This window comes from Maniola jurtina, chromosome 15, assembly GCF_905333055.1.
Source record: "Maniola jurtina chromosome 15, ilManJurt1.1, whole genome shotgun sequence".
Taxonomy (NCBI): domain Eukaryota; kingdom Metazoa; phylum Arthropoda; class Insecta; order Lepidoptera; family Nymphalidae; genus Maniola; species Maniola jurtina.
The window spans coordinates 3,930,395-3,949,538 of record NC_060043.1 but is presented as its reverse complement, the minus strand read 5'-3'; the positions used below and the strand labels follow the sequence as shown (position 1 = coordinate 3,949,538).

Here is a 19,144-nt window from a genome sequence, read left to right as displayed (position 1 = left end):
GTTATTATTTTCCTCAAAATCGATATTGACGAGATTTTCATCATTACACAGGCATCTTTCTAAAGCTGAGATCTATCAGATTTTACGTAGGGTCTGAGCAAATTCAAAGAATAGTACGCAGACAGGTCAAGATGGCATTCGGGGTAGAGACGCCCCGCGCTAACCCCGTACGGGATAGCGCGGATGACGTGCGGGTGTGCGGGACGTCCTCCCCGCCTCATACCCATACTCATACATAGGTATAAATCTCACCCTAAGCATATTCTCAGACGAGTTTATCAGTTAAAGGCTACTAGGGAACCTTTTACAATTAATTTGTAAATGAAAGTTGCATTCAATTTTATGAATCACCTTTATTCTTATTTTGATTACCACAATCACAAATAGTTGATACAGCTCCTACTAATGGCTTAGAGTTACTCAGTAGTTTGTATGTATTTCTTAAATGATTGTTGAGTAAAATAGGCAGCATGTTCAATAAGTACCCATGGATGAATGCGGTCAGAGATTTTTGGTCTCTTCGTTGTTCCAATCGAATTATTGAAAACTCAAATGATCTGAAAACAAAACTTAAATTAGTTCACTTACTGATACTGAGTAGATCAAGTAAGATTTTAGGGACGTTATTATTATAGCTTTTATGACCGTGTGGATTACACATATTTCTAACCCCTATTTTAACCCTTTTTGTATTGTATATCAAACTTTGAAAAGAGCAGCAACCGCCGAGTTTCTTGCTGGTTCTTCTCGGTAGGAAAGGCATTCCGAACCAGTGGTAGATGCTTTTGACGATTCAAAAGAACTTGTAAAAGTCTAATTGAATAAAAATATTTTGAATTTGAATTTAGGTATTGAATTTTCAAAAAACAGCCCGATCCATCTAGTAGTTTGAGCTGCGCGTTGAGCAATCACCTTTGGTTGGTCAGCCTTTTCCTTTTTTATTAAGATGATCTTTATTATACCTCCAGCTGACAACTTCGAATCTTGCTTCTGGCTTTTCCACGTTAATTTCAAAGTCAACTGCGACATCGTGGATTTCAGCTACAAAGTTGTGTTTCTCTACAGCCGTATCATTATGGAAATATACTGTACTTCCTCTAACCTGTAATCAATCACAAAGTGTATATAGTGCGCGACAGGTTGAGATGGCAACCGGCGTGGGGACGCCCCGCACACCAGCACAGCCCACGCGCTAACCCACTGCGGGTGAGCGCGGGTGACGTGCGGGTGTGCAGGGCGTCCTCCCGCCTCATATCCCGATTGTCATCTCAACCTGTCCCATGCTATAATTTAGTGAGTACATTAGAATTCAATGCACAAAGTTCATTTTTTCTCCTATATATAAGACAGTTATTAAAATCTCAGTAGAAACTTATTAATACACACGACCAATGTGTCTAAGCCAAGTTCTATTACTATTTCATGTACGCCTTGATACTGTAATTGTATGTATTTATGAATGCATAAATTGAGACTAACAAGTATTGCGTAGTACTAGCTAGAACCTTTCATTTAAGTGGAACGCCCTCCGATTAGGTGGAGCGATGACATCCGGAAAGTGGCTGGAATCGATTGGTGCTACTTAAAAGAAGCCTATTTCCAACAGAGGACACATATTGACGGATGATGGTGATAATGATGATGACTCTTACTAGAACTATTTATTTTTAGCAAAAGAAGAAAAGCGTCAGCCAATCGTAAATGATTGCGAACTGGCCGAGGATTTAAACTATGACTAAATACGATATCATACCATTAATGAGTTAAATCTTAACGATTCCATTATTCTTGCGGATAGCATCTTAATAGGACCACCAGTGTGGGCAGAGTATAGTGTATCCAACCCATGTACAGTCACGTTATCAACAATGACATCACCGGAACAGAACTCGTCTGGGCACTAGAAATATAAAAATAAACTTCATTTTTTTAATACATACTATCACTAGTCACTATATTATAAATGCGAAATATGGTTGTTTGTAGGTTAATTAGTTTGGTGGTTCGTTGGTTTATCTTTCAATCGGATCCAAGTTATCCAACGGAGCAACGGATCAACATGATTTTTGCATGGATGTAGTTAAAGATGTGAAGAGCGGTATAGATTACTGTTTTATTCTAACCAATTAAACGGTTCCTACTGGATCTTTAAAACTAATTCCACACGGATAAAGTCTCGGGCATTAGCTAGTATTTTATCATTAAAAAATAAGAGATTAAAAAATGAAATAAAAATGCTTTTATGAAAATAAATAAAAAAGGATTCTCTTTATATATGGACTACACGAGATTTAGAGGTCTATTTTGTGTTTTGACTCTGCTCAGACTTTACTTATAGTTAAAACAAGGCAGACTTTTGTGAGAGATATAAATCTGTCTCGTTTCAACTGTTCGTTAAGTGAGCTAAATCAAAGTACTCTCAATAAATGTCAGTCTGAGACAACTTCTACATATAACCATACTATCGACTTACTTTTAACGATTGAGGAGTCCCTAAATAGCATTCAGTCACACGTCGTGAACGATACTGTATTACCATATAACCATTCAATACAACCATATTGTATTGTAATCAGATTTGAACTTGATACCTACAATCCAGTACCTATCAAGACACACGTCTGTGTCGCCACCAAGTACTAATAAGACAAATATTCTAATACGAATGGCGTTAGTATTAACCTTAGCATCCCAAGTTAGGCTGATTGACGGAGCATCCACTGTCGCCTGGTTTTCTTCAATGGTTTTATTGTCAATCGCTATGGCAATATCTCTTACATACTTTGACGTCTCCTTAAATATATTATTTTGATAATCTCTAAAACAAACAAAATCTTGATATAGGTAAATAGTACCTTATTCATTAATTAGAACTATAATATCGTTTAGTAGTACAGAAAGAAACTATTGTAGAAAGAAAGTTATCTGCATAGTGAGAGTGACCGCGTAGCTTAGCGGTTAAGGTGTGGACTGAAACCAAAAGGCCGCAGGTTCAAATCCCATTCGTTAGACTATTGTTATACAAAGCTTTGCGTATAGTTGAAGCGAGAAAACCATGTTTGTTGAGCATCTATGATAAGAGAAAAAAAAAATTGTTGGCCAGGATTTGGTGCACGACACTATGTAAGCGGTACTAAACTTAGTTGTTAAACCGTCGGCCTCTAATTCGGAGAGCCTCTAGGTTTGATTCCAGGCACACAATTCTAACATCACTTGCTTTAACGGTGAAGGAAAATATTGCGAGGAAACCCATTTGCCTGGTAGTTCTCCACAATGTCCTCAAAGATATTTGAAGTCTATCAATCTGAATTTCGTCAGCGCGATGACTTAACCCCTTCTTTTTCTAAGAGGAGATCTATCCTCAGTTTGTAGTGGGCTGGTAGAATGATGATGATGATAATAAGTATTTAGAGGCCTACCGAATTTTTGGCAGATAATCCCCAAATACGAGCGATGTATTGATATAAGTGAATACAGCCGCTTGAAGTTTCGGCAGCATCTCTGCGCGAATCGGTCTTGTCAGCAAAAGTTCTAGCTGTTTACCTTGAAAATAAAATAATAAAATATTTTAGCTTTTAAACTATCGTGAATTCATTATAAATAAATACTAATAACTTCGAAGTATGCCCGACTAGTTTCAAATCTGACCAGGGTCCTTTTTCAATGGACATTTTTAGGGATCCGTATTACAATGGACCTTTGCTCGCGACGCGCGACGCTAAGGAGACTAGTCCAGATACTCCGACTAACACATGAGTTCAGCCGCCAGACATTTATATTTACAATCATACTAATATTATAAATGCAAAATTGTTTGTTTTTTATTTGTCCTTCAATCACGCCGCAATGAAGCCACAGATTGGCATGATTTTTTGCATGGACCTCTATAGTTAAAAACCTGGAGAGTGACATAGCTAGGCTAATTTTTTTAGTAAAAATTCCAGAAAATCAAAGAGTTTCCACGGGATTGTAAATACCTAAATCCACGCGGATGAAGTCACGGGCATCAGCTAGTAATTAATAGGTATTGGTTACATACTCTGTTCTAAAGTAAAATATGGTGCTATTATCGGCGGCTCCTGACGATTGGAAGAAATCTATAACAATCAAACAAATCTTACTTTTAAATTACCTAATAATTTCTTAATTTTTAGTGACACAAGTTATTGTATGGATACATACCTCGACGCTGAATTTACAATTCCTTACTTGAAATGTGTCGTGCCCCAAGTTAATCGACATACCGCTTAGTTTTGTTACCACATAACCGTCTATTGTACAGTCTTCAGCAATGATACTAAACAAGAAAACATAAGTTATCTTTCTATAAAGCACTAAACTTACATTAAGTGGGGTCTCTCTGTCACTCGCTCCATAAAAACGTAGTTCCAATTTCATTACAATTGTAGTTTCAATTTCAGACATAAGTATATTCTAGAAAAAATATTCGGTTTCAAAGTTACGCGGTCTTAAAAATTCGCATACAAATCCTTGAGCCCCTGTAATTTTAAAACTACATATTTTTAGAAAAATCTAAAACACCACAGGCACAAATATTAGTTTCTAGAATATGTCTGCAAAATTTCATGGACTTCGGTTGCTTATTATTCAAATGAAATTGGAACTACGATTGTATGGAATAAGTGACGGAGAGAGCCCTGTTAACATCTTTCAAAAGCTTTGGAGGCATTTGGGTTTTCACGAACTTATAATATTCCAGCTGTATTTTCATTCAAAATATAATAGGTAGGTACCTACACAGCCAGAACTAAACTCTGACATTTTACGGAAAATCTGTTTAGCTGATTTTAACTAAAAGATTTTAACCCACGCGGAAAAAGTCGTGGACATCATCTTGTCACTACCCATATTATAAATGCGATAGTGTGTTTGTTAGTTTATTGATTTGTCCTTCAATCACGTCCCAATGGAACAACGAATCGTAATTGTTGCAAGAGTATAGTCAAGGACCTGGAGAATGACATAGGCTACTTTTCATCCCGGAAAATAAAAAACCTTGATTTACGAGGACGAAGTCCCAGGCATCATCTAGTCACACAAATCACACTTAAATCACATTAATATTATAAAGGCGAAAGTTTGTATGTGTGTGTGTGTGTGTGTGTGTGTGTGTGTGTGTGTGTGTGTGTGTGTGTGTGTGTGTGTGTGTGTGTGTGTGTGTGTGTGTGTGTGTATGTTTGTTACTCCTTCACGCAAAAACTACTGGACGGATTTGGCTGAAATTCAGAATGGAGATAGATAATATCCTGGATTAGCACATAGGCTACTTTTTATCCCGGAAAATCAAAGAGTTCCCACGGGATTTTGAAAAACCTAAATCCACGCGGACGAAGTCGCGGGCGTCAGCTAGTAATATTATAAAGGTGAAAGTTTGTGTGTATGTTTGTTACTCTTTCACGCAAAACCTACTGGACGGATTTGGCTGAAATTTGGAATGGAGATAGATTATACCCTGGATTAACACATAGGCTACTTTTTATCCCGGAAAATCAAAGAGTTCATCACGGGAATGAAGACACGGGTGATAAATTAAACATCTTACGCCAACTGCCCATAAGGCGTCACCTGCACGTAACTGAAAGGGGATTTGTGCAGGGTTTGCTCCTCTGCCGAGTATACGATGTCCGACTGGTTCCTAATCAGCGTGTACTTGGCTTCCAATATCATCTTACTGAGACCGGCTTCCAGATGGAGGAAGTTGGACGCCAAAGCGAACATCATCTCTGGCATGATGAGGTTTGGCAAACTAGTCAGCGTTATGTCTAGCAAAAGCCTAAAAACGAGTTAAACTTTGCAACAATGATTCACTATATGGTGAATTTGGCGATGGTGATAATTGTTGCATCTTATACCATAAGGTTAAAAGGTAATACAAATTCTTGAACCCGCATTTGCCGTAACACGTTTTTGATAATAATTTGTGAGAAGTTTCCTTAGCCCGATTCCCAGCGTTCTCTGTATAAACGTAGACACTATTTTATTTAATTGACACATTCAAATCAAAATCAATCTACATTTATTTGGTGTGCGCTACGATTAGTACCATCCAATATTATTGGATCTTACCGAAACTTTATTAATCAAGTTATCCTTTTCGCGGACTATTAAAAGCATCAAAATGGCCTCTAATAAATTCACTCAGGCTATACAAACCTACTCATAGCCTCTGTTTTGCTAATTCGCTAATGCCCTTGTCTTTCTATTGGTGAAAAATTTAATAAAATCTATTTATTACTATACTATAAGATAAGCGCTTAAAAAACGTAGCAGGATAGCTTGGATTTGCGAGGTATGTAGTGATAAAATAACCTACTCACCAATCTATAACATTATCCGATCCATATAAACCGGTGCATATTTTCAGGGCATCAGCTGATTGTCTTACGTATATATTAATTCCTCGGTTCCCATAACTCTCTTTTAATGTCTAAAAAAATTTACCATAAAGTATTGCATCATTTTTAGGCTTCGCCATCAACTTACCTACATACGCAAGTTTTTTTTTTTCATTTTCCAACACATAGTCACTTCACGATACACTTACCAAAAGTATAGCATTTTCGAAAGATTTTCGGTGTGCCCGCCAGTGTTTTTGAAATGCCTTGAATACGTCTAAAAAGAAATTAATCACAACATAAAAGTCGATTAAAATTACCTATTAAATATTAATATTTAAATCGATATTTCTTAATCAAATTGAAGTATATAAAGGCCGAAATATAACGAATATGTAGTAGGTAAAAAGATGGTAATGAATTAAAAAACTGTGTTTTCCAAAATGACTTTGTAGTATTAATCTTGCTTTCGAGAAAAACTTTGAAGTCATGCCGTAAAAGTTGTGTTTTTCTAATATTTTTGTGTTTTTTGAGTGTTTTTCTAAAATTCTTACCACTCCTAAAGTACTGTTTTACTTTGTCCTCTATCCCTGATGAATCGACACCAGCAACCAGGACAAAAATAACAATAAATAATTTAACTTGCATCTTACTAGCTATTATGCGTAAAAATTAAAAAAAAAAACTTGAAAGCGATTTAAAAAAAGAATGAATATTGCTTATTCACTTAACCATGAAATTGCTTAATGCAATAACTTTTTGAATTCTACTTGTATGCATATTTGCAAAGGCTTCAGAATTTAAAAAACATTTCAACTTTATTTAGCGATAGTAATTAAAAATCTGAACTGAAAAATTTCGATTAAATCTTCATTGTGTGAAGCAACACGCAAAAAGGCTTCAATGAAACGATATTTTCCGATAGTTTATTTAAAATGTTTTTGAGCCATATACTTTTACTTATAAAAGCGTTGTTTTTCATTTTTTTATCGACTGAAAATGTTTCTTGTAATAAAAACTGCTGGGGAAGTTACGATGCTGAACAACTCTTTGATGAAATGGATAAATTAGATGGTAAATAATTAACATTGTGCATAGAATAGAGCCCTGATAGGATAGTGGTTAGGATGTCCGCCTCTTATTCGGGAGGTTGGAGTTCGATTCCTACCTTTTTTAAATTATGTACGTTTAAAAAAAATATCACTCGCTTTAACGGTGAAGGAGGAAGTTCAGGAAACCTATGCCTGAGAGTTCTCAAAAATGCTCCCAAAGGTCTGTGAAGTCTGCTAATCCGCACTAGGTCAGCCTGGTGGACTATAGCTTAAACCTTTTCATACTGACAGGAGACCGTGCTCTGTAGTGAGCCAGCAATGGGTTGATCATGATGATGATGATTTCGTTACAAAAACTATTTTTCTTCGCTTACTACGGATCGTATTTTCACGGAAACGAATTGAATACGAATGAGTGCACAAACCCCCTAAAAACGAACAAACTTGAGTCTTTTGAACTCGTCAGTACCACATGACTATTATTTCCCTTTCAATTCAAATAAAGCTGTAAATCTTCTTAACCGACTTCAAAAAAGGAGGAAGGTTCTCAATTCGTCCGATTCTTTTTCCTTTCAGAACAATATGCCGAAGTTAGAAAGAATTACAACGAAATAGTGAAAGAGAATAATTTTGACAAAGATATGCTAGATGTAAGTTAGAAATTTTACATGCTGTTTTTTACGACTAGACAAAATTTACCAAGTGCTCAAACTCAGGGGATATCTTATCGTTCGTGAAATTGGACAATATTAAAGCCATTTACGCACTGCATGATCAATCCAATCCATCCATCAATCATGGATTATCGAATCCATGATTTCTCGATGTGAAGTAGACGTAGTAGGTACCTACTATTTGTTTGAGGCACAATTATAAGAGTTTACTCACTAGATCCGAATTTCAATTTACGGCTTTGGAAAATGAAATGCGGATCTAATGCTCAACCTCTCATACAAAATACGCCTATTAAATAACTACTACGGCTACTTTGGATCAAGAATAATTCTTGAATTCAATCGGATGCAGTGCGTAAAGAGCCTTAAGGTTACGATTTCAGGAATATGATTTTCACAACTTTATGACTGAAGTTTAGCAGTTTTATTGAAATAAGTTGAAACTTATTATATTTTTGCAGCAGAAATGAAAATATGGTCCGTCTGTTGCATTTGATTACAATTTAAAAAAGTACAGTATTATTTATTCTAAACCAAATAATTCCTGCGACATCATCCGTGTGGATTAAGGTTTTTTAAAAAATCCAGCCGGAAACCTAGCAGACAAACAGACAGACACTTTCTCATTGATAATATAAATAGATTAATAGCCTCGCATACCAAATATAACATTGTAACAAAACCAACGAGGTAGTTTAACCTTTTAAGGCAAAACCTACCTTGGTTAACATCTACATGTTTACAGGTATTGCTAAAAAATAAGGGAATAGCTGCGCGAGCCATCCACGCAGCGAAGGGCGACCAACCTCATACCGGCTGGTATCAACCTTGGTGGATATTGCATGATGAGGCTGCCCAAATCCATCCTGTTAGTATTCCAAATTAAGAGGGGTCTCTCCGTCACTCACTCCATACAAACGTAGTTCGTCTCTCATTTAAATACTAACCAATCATACTCAATGTAATTTTGTAGAAACGTTCCGGGACTAATATCTATGCCTGTGGTTTTCCAGATTTCCGTTAAAATATTCGGTTTCAAAGTGACGCGGTCTTAAAAATTCACATACAAATCTTTGAGCCCCTGTAATTTTAAAACTACATATTTTTTGAAAAATCTAAAACACCACAGGCACAGATATTAGTTGCTAGAATATGTCTGCATTCATGGACTTTGGTTGCTTAATATTCAATTGAAATTGGAACTACGATTGTATGGAGTAAGTGACGGAGAGAGCCTTGTTAAAGCCTGCCGCAGTCCGCGTATCACCATCATCATCATCATTATCAACCAATAGATGCCCACAACTGGACATAGGCCTCTTGTACACATGTCACGATCTTGCGCCCCTTGAATACAGCTGCTTTCTGCGACTTGTTTGATTTCGTCTGTCCACCTAGTGGAGGGTTGTCCAACGCTGCAATTTCCGGTTCAAGGTCGCCATTCTAACACCTTGAGACTTCAAAGTACCTATATTGGTTTTTAAGGTTCCGTACCTCAAAAGGAAAATAGAAACTCTTACTTATAGGATCACTTCGTTGTCTATCTGTTAGTCTGTCTGTCTGTCCGTCCGTCCGTAAACAGATTTGCGGGGGTTGTGCGGGTGTGTGGGTCCTCCCCACCCAGATTGCCATCCATCCTATAGCGTCCTATAGTTTGGTAGTTTTTTGTGTTATTATGTAGTTCATTGTCATACTTATTACTTACCTACCTCTTACAGTAACAAGACTCAATCATACTCTTACATAAATTATACAATAGATACAATAATTACCTATCTGTTTCTATCTTTAAATGTTTCACTTAAGTACTTAGGTACATCATCAACAAAACTTCAGGTGTGATCGAGCTTCGCAGCCAAGCGCTAACCTCCCTGTTATATGAAACCTGAAAGTTTTAAATCAAATAAGTTTCAAAGTTACTTCAAAACGTAATATTTTAAAACGCTTGAACTAAAGTCTTTTGATATTCCGGCGTAACTTTCAGGCTGACTGGCTGACTTGGTACAAAGTTGTTATTTAGTAAATAGCAGGGAATATCAAACTTTCTGCAAACCTTGGGTCGAGGCTTAGGTAAGCCTGAACATAAGACGCGTAACGTGTCTAAAGCGGCTTTTTTATTTTTTATTCTGATGCAAGTTAGCCCTTGACGGCAATCTCACCTGATGGTAAGTAATTACTTACCATCTATCTAGGAAGACTTATCATCTATCTATCTACATGCAATCTAGGAAGCGGGCTAACTTGGAAGCTTCCTAGAAGCAGTGCCTGCCCAAGGTTTCTTAGAATGGAGAAAGAACTAAAGATGGAGCCTGTCTTCCTAGATAGCGATTTTTTTTATATTGAGCTTAAAATCGCGTGCATGCTAATCTGAAAGACTTTGGCAGTCTAGTTTTTTGTAATTTACAAATCATTTCACGAATCTGTAATTCTAATCCTTTGCAGACGTGTTGTGATTTTGTGTACTGCCTTTAATTTAATCTTTTGGCAAACCTTTGCATTTTAATGAAAAAACTCCCGTCGAAACTTCATTGTAAATTCATACTGTAATTTTTGTATTTTGTACGTTAAGCCAGGTTAATTAAGCCGTTAGTCGGCTTGCTGCTAACGAAATGAATATAATATAATGGTTTATTTTGTTTTCATAATCCATATAGGCTTATTACCATAAATGTCAAAGTTGGTGTATTTTTATTTGCGTTATCTTTTCATAATTCAACCGTTGTTCCGATATTGTAGACGACTCCCTTGGCGCACGGGTGAGCGCTGTGGTCTCATAAGAGAGGTCTCGGCTTCAATTCCTGATAGGGGCAATTGGGGAGTTTATAATTTGTAAATTGTATCTGGTCTGGTCTGGTGGGAGGCTTTTGCCGTGGCTAGTTACCACCCTATCGGCAAGGCCGTGCCGCTAAGCGATTACTTTGAAAATGTTGTTTTCTCAGCACATGATAAATTAGTTTTCTTTATTTCTTTCTTTCAAAAATTAGTGATCCCCGGGATCGGATCCCGGCCCCTTAATAAGAGCCCGAACGAAGTACTATAATACTAGGCTATCATGGCTTATATTCTTCTGATATTAAGATTTTAATGATTTTTTTTTAGTTTCTTCCACCGCATGAAACTACGAAACAACACCAATTTTCGTATAACAAGTCTGAAAAACGACCTGGGTGACCTTAAGATGAATGCTCATATCATGCTGAATGACCTGCATCTCTTCGGCTCCTACGACTTCACCAACGTCTTAGAAAAACCTAATATTCTTTCTTATGACCCCACATTCGGACAAATCGAGTAAGTAGTACCAGTCTCCCCTTCGACTCTCTCGGTCTCTCTTCGAACTCTTATCTGTTATATATGTATAATATACATATATATCTCTCTCTCTTGTCTAAAAGAGACTCCTGTCTACGTGGCAAGTTTTAGATAATTTAATGACTCATAAAGATTCGTTTTTCCTCCTAATAAAATAAATTACTACAAGGTGGTATTACATGGTGTTTAAACAGTATAATAGCAGAGCTAAGTTTTTGCTAGCGTTCTAATTACACCCTGTATTCTTTACGTATAATTTACCCTCATCTTAGTTTTACAAGCAATATCTTGTAGCAGAAAGAATTTTAATTAAATAGGACTGAAGATGACTCGAACGTTTTAATTAGTCACTTACTTAATTATTCCGTTTTTGTATAATTTTCACAGTAATTATATCGTTTCCAGACTTTTATTGAAAAACGTGAGCTACACGATGGAAGGAAGATATCGTCTTTTGAAAAACAGATTGAATATAGAACTAATTATTTCCGCAATAGATTTAGACGACGTCATAATGATGGTAAATATTTTTGTTTATTTTTGCCCCCTTATAGAGTTTTTCAGGGTCCTTGAACTAATTAAAATGATTTTTATTTCATACAAACGATGGGTTATTTAGTTGTGTATGTGGGTTATATCGTACAAGTTTAACAATTTCGACCATCAAAAGGAGTACAATTGTACTTACTTTGAATAAATGATTTTGACTTTGACTTTGACTTTGGCTTTAGTTAAAAATATTATGATGTATTATGATAGAGCGGTGATGGCCTAGTGGTTAAGATGTCGACCGATGATTCGGAAGGTCGAGGATTCAATCCTGGACACGCAACTCTAACTTTTTGAAGTTCTAAGTGTTTTAAGCTATTAAATATCACTTTCTGTGAGGAAACCTGCATGTCAGAGAGTTTTCCTTAATGTTTCTAAAAAGCTGGTGTATGTAGTTGGTCAATCCGCACTCGGCCAGCGTGGTAGACTAATAATAGCCAAGCCATTCTCATTCTAAGAGGAGACTCGTGTTCAGTACTAAGCCTGAGATGTGTTGATGATGATGATGATAATTAAATTCTTTGGTCATCAAAACGTTTGACCAAACTGCTTCGATTTTTCATACTACAATTAAATAATATTATGTTTAATTTTCATGCTTTTTGTTTTAGTATCGAAACAAAGACTCTTCACAATCAGTTTCACTACAAAGAAAAAACATTGGTAATTTATAGGTTTTTTCATCATAATGCCTTAATATTCACATCTTCAAATCGCTCTTTAGCAACTTGATTATTCTTTAACAACCTGAAAGATTTAGACTGTGATCTCTCTAAATAAAACAAAAATGATACTAATATTACCGACTATAAAGTTACTATATCTACAGAAACTTAATATATTATTCGCGATTTACGGATAAAACTAACTACATAGGAAATATCTCTCAAACTGACTGCTAAGCTGGACTTAGGTAATATGATACAAAAAAATTTGATTTGTTATACAGATCTATTCATTGATAGATTGAAAGTTGACCTAGACAAGTGGTTGAAAGATTATTTCAACGACTACCTAATGTACTATGTTGTTGCTGAAGACGCTGAGTTCGAGTAAGTAAAATATCATATCCATTTATTTCCGTTTTGGGAATCTGAAATCTCGCAATCAACTCCCATTTACATAGCTATGTAAATGTCCACTTTTTCTGATTTATGATTATGACGTCAGTGGTTCAGATCTGGGCTCCCCTACCATTAATATTAATGTAAGCACTTACACACTATGCCAATATGACCTCGATGAAAATTTAACAAAAAGTTTTAACCTGGGTGGCGATACCCACGTCAAAAGACTTGAGTTTTTAAGAATATTTTTGAACTTAACACTACTTAGGTACTATTAGTTACTGTACCGTCTGCCCCCGTTTCCCCAAAATCACTTTTTATTACCTTTCAGGAAGTATAATCAAAAAAAGACGATAGCGCTTAATCAGTATGCAGACAAAGCGGTAGACAAGGTGCTCGAACGACTGAACGAAATGAAAGCCAATGCCATCAACGTACCTCCCTTCGAATTACATACCATGAGTGTTGCGGTAAATCAATCAAGCGTTTAGCATAAACAGGAAGAAAAAGATGAAGGGCCAAAACACAAAACTAAGATGCAGAGGCGGTCTTAGCCATTGCGAGGCTCCGGGCGGCAGGTCTTGCGAGGCCCTAGTTTGTTCTTCGTGAAAAGTATGTGATGCGAAAGTAGGTCTGTTTGTTTGTTTAGGTATTTTTCATGTTTGAGGAGAAATGCTAAAGTTATACAAATAAATAGAGTTTTAAAATATTTTACATTAAAAGATTTACAAAATTAAGAAATACAGAGATGATAAATTTTAAAATTGATATAAGTGGCTTTTCCTAAGACTAAAATCTTTAATTAAAGCGCAATAATCTAACGAATGATAAGACGAAAGATCCACGTAGATTTACCTGCTTTCTTTTGATACCTCGTTTCCTTTTTGAACTACCTGACTCAATTTTTCTGCCGGCATCACGATCACGCGAACTCATTTCGTGAATCTTGTTTTGTTTCGCACAAACAGTCAGAAATAATTTTTAAGTATCACACAGTTTTTTTTACTTTTACCTTACTCAATACTTCAAATACTTTAATTTACACATTTCCAGCTCACTCAATACTAGAACGTAATCTTGGATACTTAGAATAAAACTGTAACTGGACGATTTCTGTACATCTATTCTAATATTATAAAGAGGAAACCTTTGTACTTTTGTATGTTTGTATTGAATAGGCTCAAAAACTACTGGACCGATTTCAAAATTTCTTTTACCATTACTTAGAGGGATTCTTCCGAATCCGTATAGGCTAGTATATTTTATCCCGGAAAATAGAAAAAATAAATGTCCACCCGTGCGAAGCCGGGGCGGGTCGCTAGTTTGATATATTTTGAAAATTTTAATCGCAGAAAGTATTATTATCGATATAGATCCCAAAACAATTTTTTTTTAAATTTTTGTCTGTCTGTCTATCTGTCAGTCTATCTGTCTGTACGCGCATCATGCGAAAACTACTGAACGGATTTAAATGAAAGGTGCACTGAAAGTGCTCCGGGTTAATATATAGGGTAGTTTTCATTCCAAAAAAATTAAGGATTCTTCGAGATACAGGATCAAACTTTTTATCGATTTTACTCAATAACTCCGTCAAATTTAAACCGATTTTCACAATCCTTTTTTTTACTAAGGTATAGTACTGATAGGTCGGTACCATGTAAGGTTGGTGAAGATCTGATGAACAGTTTCGGAAATAGAGGCTGGAACTCCTCAACGGGTAACAATCAGTATAATAGCTTAGTAGAAAGTAGACTCTTAGTCATAACTAGTTGACCCGCCCCGGCTTCGCACGGGGAGTCTACCTGTTCCATAATACCACCCATATTTTGTCTATGGAATAGATAGGCTCCCTGTGCGAAGCTGGGGCCGGTCAACTAGTATTCAATAAAATTGAAAGATGTAGTAAGCGCAACTTTTTTGTTTAATACAGATAAAAAAGAGAAATATAAACGAGCTCAGCCATAACAAAATTTTATGTTTCAAAGCACCTCACTCTACTTTTCTCATGTTTTTTATCCCGGAAAGACAAACAGTTCCTAGGGGGATTTTCAAAAACTTACCATGTGGCAAATAATATACAATAAAAGCGCGAGCGAAGCGAGCGCGAAATTTTTGATATATTATTTACAAAAAAAAACATATTAATATTAGCCAAAGTCCTTTTCAGGGCCCATCTTCTTAGCTAAAATTTGGTATAATTCAGAGATAGCTTGCGCACAGATACTTTATCCCGAGTTTCCACGACGTTTTTTAAAACCCGAATCGATGGGAACGAAGTTTCGGGGATCAACTAATACAATATAAAAGCGCGAGCGAAGCGAGCGCAAAATTTTCGATATATTTAAATAAGAGAATGGTAAATTCGAGCCTTCAGGTCCAAAATGTTGAATTCCCAAAATGTTGAATTCTTATAATGTTGAATTTGTTGTGTGAATGTTGAAATATTTGATTTATCGTGCAAAATGTCAGAAAAAAATACCCGAGTATGGAACCTTCGCCTCGGTGCGCGAGTCCGACTCACAATGGGCCGGTTGTTTTTTTTGTGAATTACGTATAAGCATATGCGAATTAAAAGCTTACTTTTAAGATTCAACATTTAATTTTGGGAATTCAAATTCAACATTTTGGGATTTAACATTTAGCAACTCCGAAATTCAACATTTTGCAAATTCAACATTTTACGAATTCAACATTTTAAGCCTGAAGGAATTCGAGATTTTAAGCTTTCTTTGTCTGGGAGTTTGAACCCCCAAAACCTTACCAGTAACAATTTTGTAACTCATACTACAAGCAAAATAATTCTAAGGTGACAAGAACTGACGAACGAAATAAAATACGGGGATTGCCCGAGCGATGAATTAGTTAACTAACTTTATTTTAATTTACCGTTATTTAATAACCTTAATAAGTAATTAAAGATCAGAATCAAAAGTTTTAATTAAAAAATATGTTTAAAAAATGTATATTTTTTATAATTTGCTTGGGTTGTTGCGCGAGGCCCCTGCAAGAGCGAGGCCCCGGGCGATTGCCCCGTTCGCCACCCCCTAAGACCGCCACTGCTAAGATGCGACGCCACGCGCATCGTCAAAAAAAAATTCAATGGACTCCCAACGAATCACACTATTACACGATTGGTTATAACTCGTTGGGCTTCACCCTTCAATGGACATTTCTTTACCTACCTACTGATCACATTCATTAAACGTATGGTTTGGTTATCCGAACCATAGCAGCAAGACGCCTTGCGGAGCAAAATAACGTCGCGTGGCAGCGTTTTGGGTTGCGAATTCACATCGTATCGCAACGCATTTTTGTGTATTCAGCCCTAAGGTTACTATGCAGTACGCGACGGCGACACGTCGCGGGATTTTAATATCCAAAACCGAAAGCGTTGCGTTCACTGTCGCTCGCCTTAAATGCTCTTTATACATTTTACAGGCTGAATAATGCAGATCATGAGATCCAAACACGTTATAGTTAACTTTATATTTCATCTCCATGCCTTGGGGAGCACACTAAAACCGTTGATTGCTTGATCTCTTTTCGAGTAAGGACATAATATGGTGGCTTAAATGAAATAAATATCTTTGAATTTTGTTTTAACTTTTAGGAAATATCCCTAAGTGACGGGGTGTTACGGGGATTGGACAGCATTTACAGACGGTCCATCGCCACCGGCACGAGGCGCGACGAAGTCTATACTCTCAACACCGTAGTTGCATTCAGCAATTTGAAAGTGAGACTTTCCTATTTCTGATCAATCCCTACATAGGAAATGCTAACAGACACTAACTTTATTTTTTATTATTTTACATGATATACTTTTGAGGGTTCCGAACCCGAAGGGTGCCAACGGGACCCTATTATACCTACTAGGCATCCGCTGTCCGTCCCTCCATCTGTCCGTCCGCTTGTCTGTCAGCAAGCTGTATCTCGTGAACCGTAATAGGTAGAAAGTTGAAATTTAAACAAAATATGTGTTTCTATTGCCACTATAACAACAAATGATAAAAATTTCAAAATAGCCGGCTGTGAAAATTAAAAAAAAACTTGTAAGATGATGCGCAACAATTCGCATGCGAGTTTGGCGCGCACTTTGCCGGTTTTTTAGCTTAGTTACAGATACGATGCGGTGCTGAAGTCAGGGCTGCCCCCAGTGACCGGGGTGTTGACTCTGACAGCGGATGACCTGACCGCTCACATGGCACTCTCCCTGACCAGGAATCCAGAGACTGTCGATCTGAGCTTTACCTTTTTGGAACAAGCAAAGTATGTCTTAGAGTATGAGTTTGATAAATTAATGCTAATTATGATTTTACCGGCCAATCCGCACTTGGCCAGCCTGGTAGACTAAACCCTTTCTCATTCCGAGAGGACCCCTGTCCTCAATAGTGAGCCGGTGATGGATTTATATTGATATTTTGCCTACTTAAAATGATAAACCATAATCATATAAACGAGTACTTACTAGTTACTCAAATACACACTAAAATTCCTAATATAAGTAGATACAAAAAGTTTTCACAGCTAGCATCGAGCTGGTGATATTTTCAGTAGATATTTAGGTCAAACATTCATTTAGCTAAATCACTGAGGCCTACACTGTAACTACTAGCTGGCACTCTAAAGACGGTCCTAGGCTTGGTTTGCTGCAAGAACATTACAGACAGGCAAATAAAAAAAACATAATTTTTCAGACCGGAGTCTCTGACAATAGAAGGTCCAGCTAACCGAATGATATCGAACTTTAAATATATGCTGGAACGTCATATAATCGCCTTGATGACCAACACTTTGTTGCATAGTATACAAATGCTCGGAACTTTGGACCGATGTGGTACGTACGAGTAGATACAGGTATAACGCATAACTGAGTAAAATGTGGATAAAGTCACGGGCATCATCAATTTGGTAGGTACAGAGATAGCTTGCTTTTACTTTTTTTACTTTTATAGTATGGGTACGTCCCTACGTGCCTAACGTAGGGACGTACCCATACTATAAAAGTTGTACAGTTTATGTGGTATTCTTCCAGTTCCATTACTCGCGCCTTACAAAGAAGCAGAAGCTAAAGCTAAAGATATGGATTTGAATGAAGATAATCAAAATTCACTACAATCTATAAAAGATAATACTGAAACAGACACTACTAATACCGACACTGATGTACTTCCTTCGTATGAAAATCTCAAAGAAGATACTAATAAAAATGATAGTCCTCAAGAGCCTTCCGAAGAATCAGATAATTCTATAAATGATAAAAATGAATTTCCTCAAAATCCTTCTGAAGAAGTAGAGAAAGATGAAAAAGAATTTAATCAAAATGAAGATCTCAGTAGTAGAGCACCTTCGCAAGAACTAAACGATAATGATGACGATAATACGGGGAAAGGAAATTACACACCAAATATTATATTACCCGGGTTTGTGGGAAATTGGACTGAAGAAGAAAAAAAGAAACTTACAGAGAAAGGAAGGTTACGCTCTAAATTAAAGTCAAGACAGAAAAAGCGCAAACTTTTTATTCACCGAAATAATATTATTATAAGACGCGATTAAAGAACTTTAAAACACCTAAGTATTTTTTGAAATTTCTTCTTCGTAACGCTCTTGGCAGAACGTCGTGCCTATTAGAAAATAGAAAATTACTTGCGATTGGCTATAGTTATATTCCTACTCTATGCTTGCGTTTGACGACAATCAGGCTTAATAATGCAATGTTAAGGTCTATGTTGGAGTGCACTTTGGTCGGTTCATCGCATGTTTGAGTAAATCCCTAGGAGTTAAATTGTCAATGTCACTCAATGTCAAATCGAATTCAAATGTAGTGCTGCCACTATAAAACATTTTACCTAGATTTGGGGTGTAAGTGAGAAAATTAGCAGTGGAAAATTTAGGATTTGAATTAGGGTAGGTGCTTTTTGGGGCAAATAATTCACTTGTAGTATTTTTGATGTAAAATCGAATGAAACACTTTACTAAACTTTTTAATTACAAATGATAAGGAAAGCCAACCCCGCGTAACGGGCTAAGGCGAAGGCAAAGAAGAATAAGAAACGAAAAACTGCTTAATTATTAAATCTTCCCTACAAACTTATGAAACAACTAGCGCGTAACTTCATCTATGTGGTTAG

General features: G+C 36.5%; 1 protein-coding gene and 1 pseudogene across 1 annotated transcript; one reads left to right on the top strand and one right to left on the bottom strand.

Moving 5' to 3' along the window:
* Positions 1 to 340: 340 nt before the first annotated feature.
* Positions 341 to 7,121, bottom strand: LOC123872563. The gene is made up of 11 exons (XM_045916895.1): positions 6,911 to 7,121; positions 6,566 to 6,633; positions 6,339 to 6,448; positions 5,564 to 5,794; positions 4,183 to 4,297; positions 4,040 to 4,097; positions 3,420 to 3,543; positions 2,683 to 2,818; positions 1,754 to 1,900; positions 963 to 1,102; positions 341 to 557 (listed from the first exon to the last, which is right to left on the bottom strand). Exons 1-11 carry the CDS (start codon positions 7,002 to 7,004, stop codon positions 341 to 343), a joined length of 1,440 nt encoding a protein of 479 aa, XP_045772851.1. The 5' UTR covers positions 7,005 to 7,121.
* Positions 7,122 to 7,138: 17 nt separating this feature from the next.
* On the top strand, positions 7,139 to 18,575 carry LOC123872571 (annotated as a pseudogene).
* Positions 18,576 to 19,144: the final 569 nt, after the last annotated feature.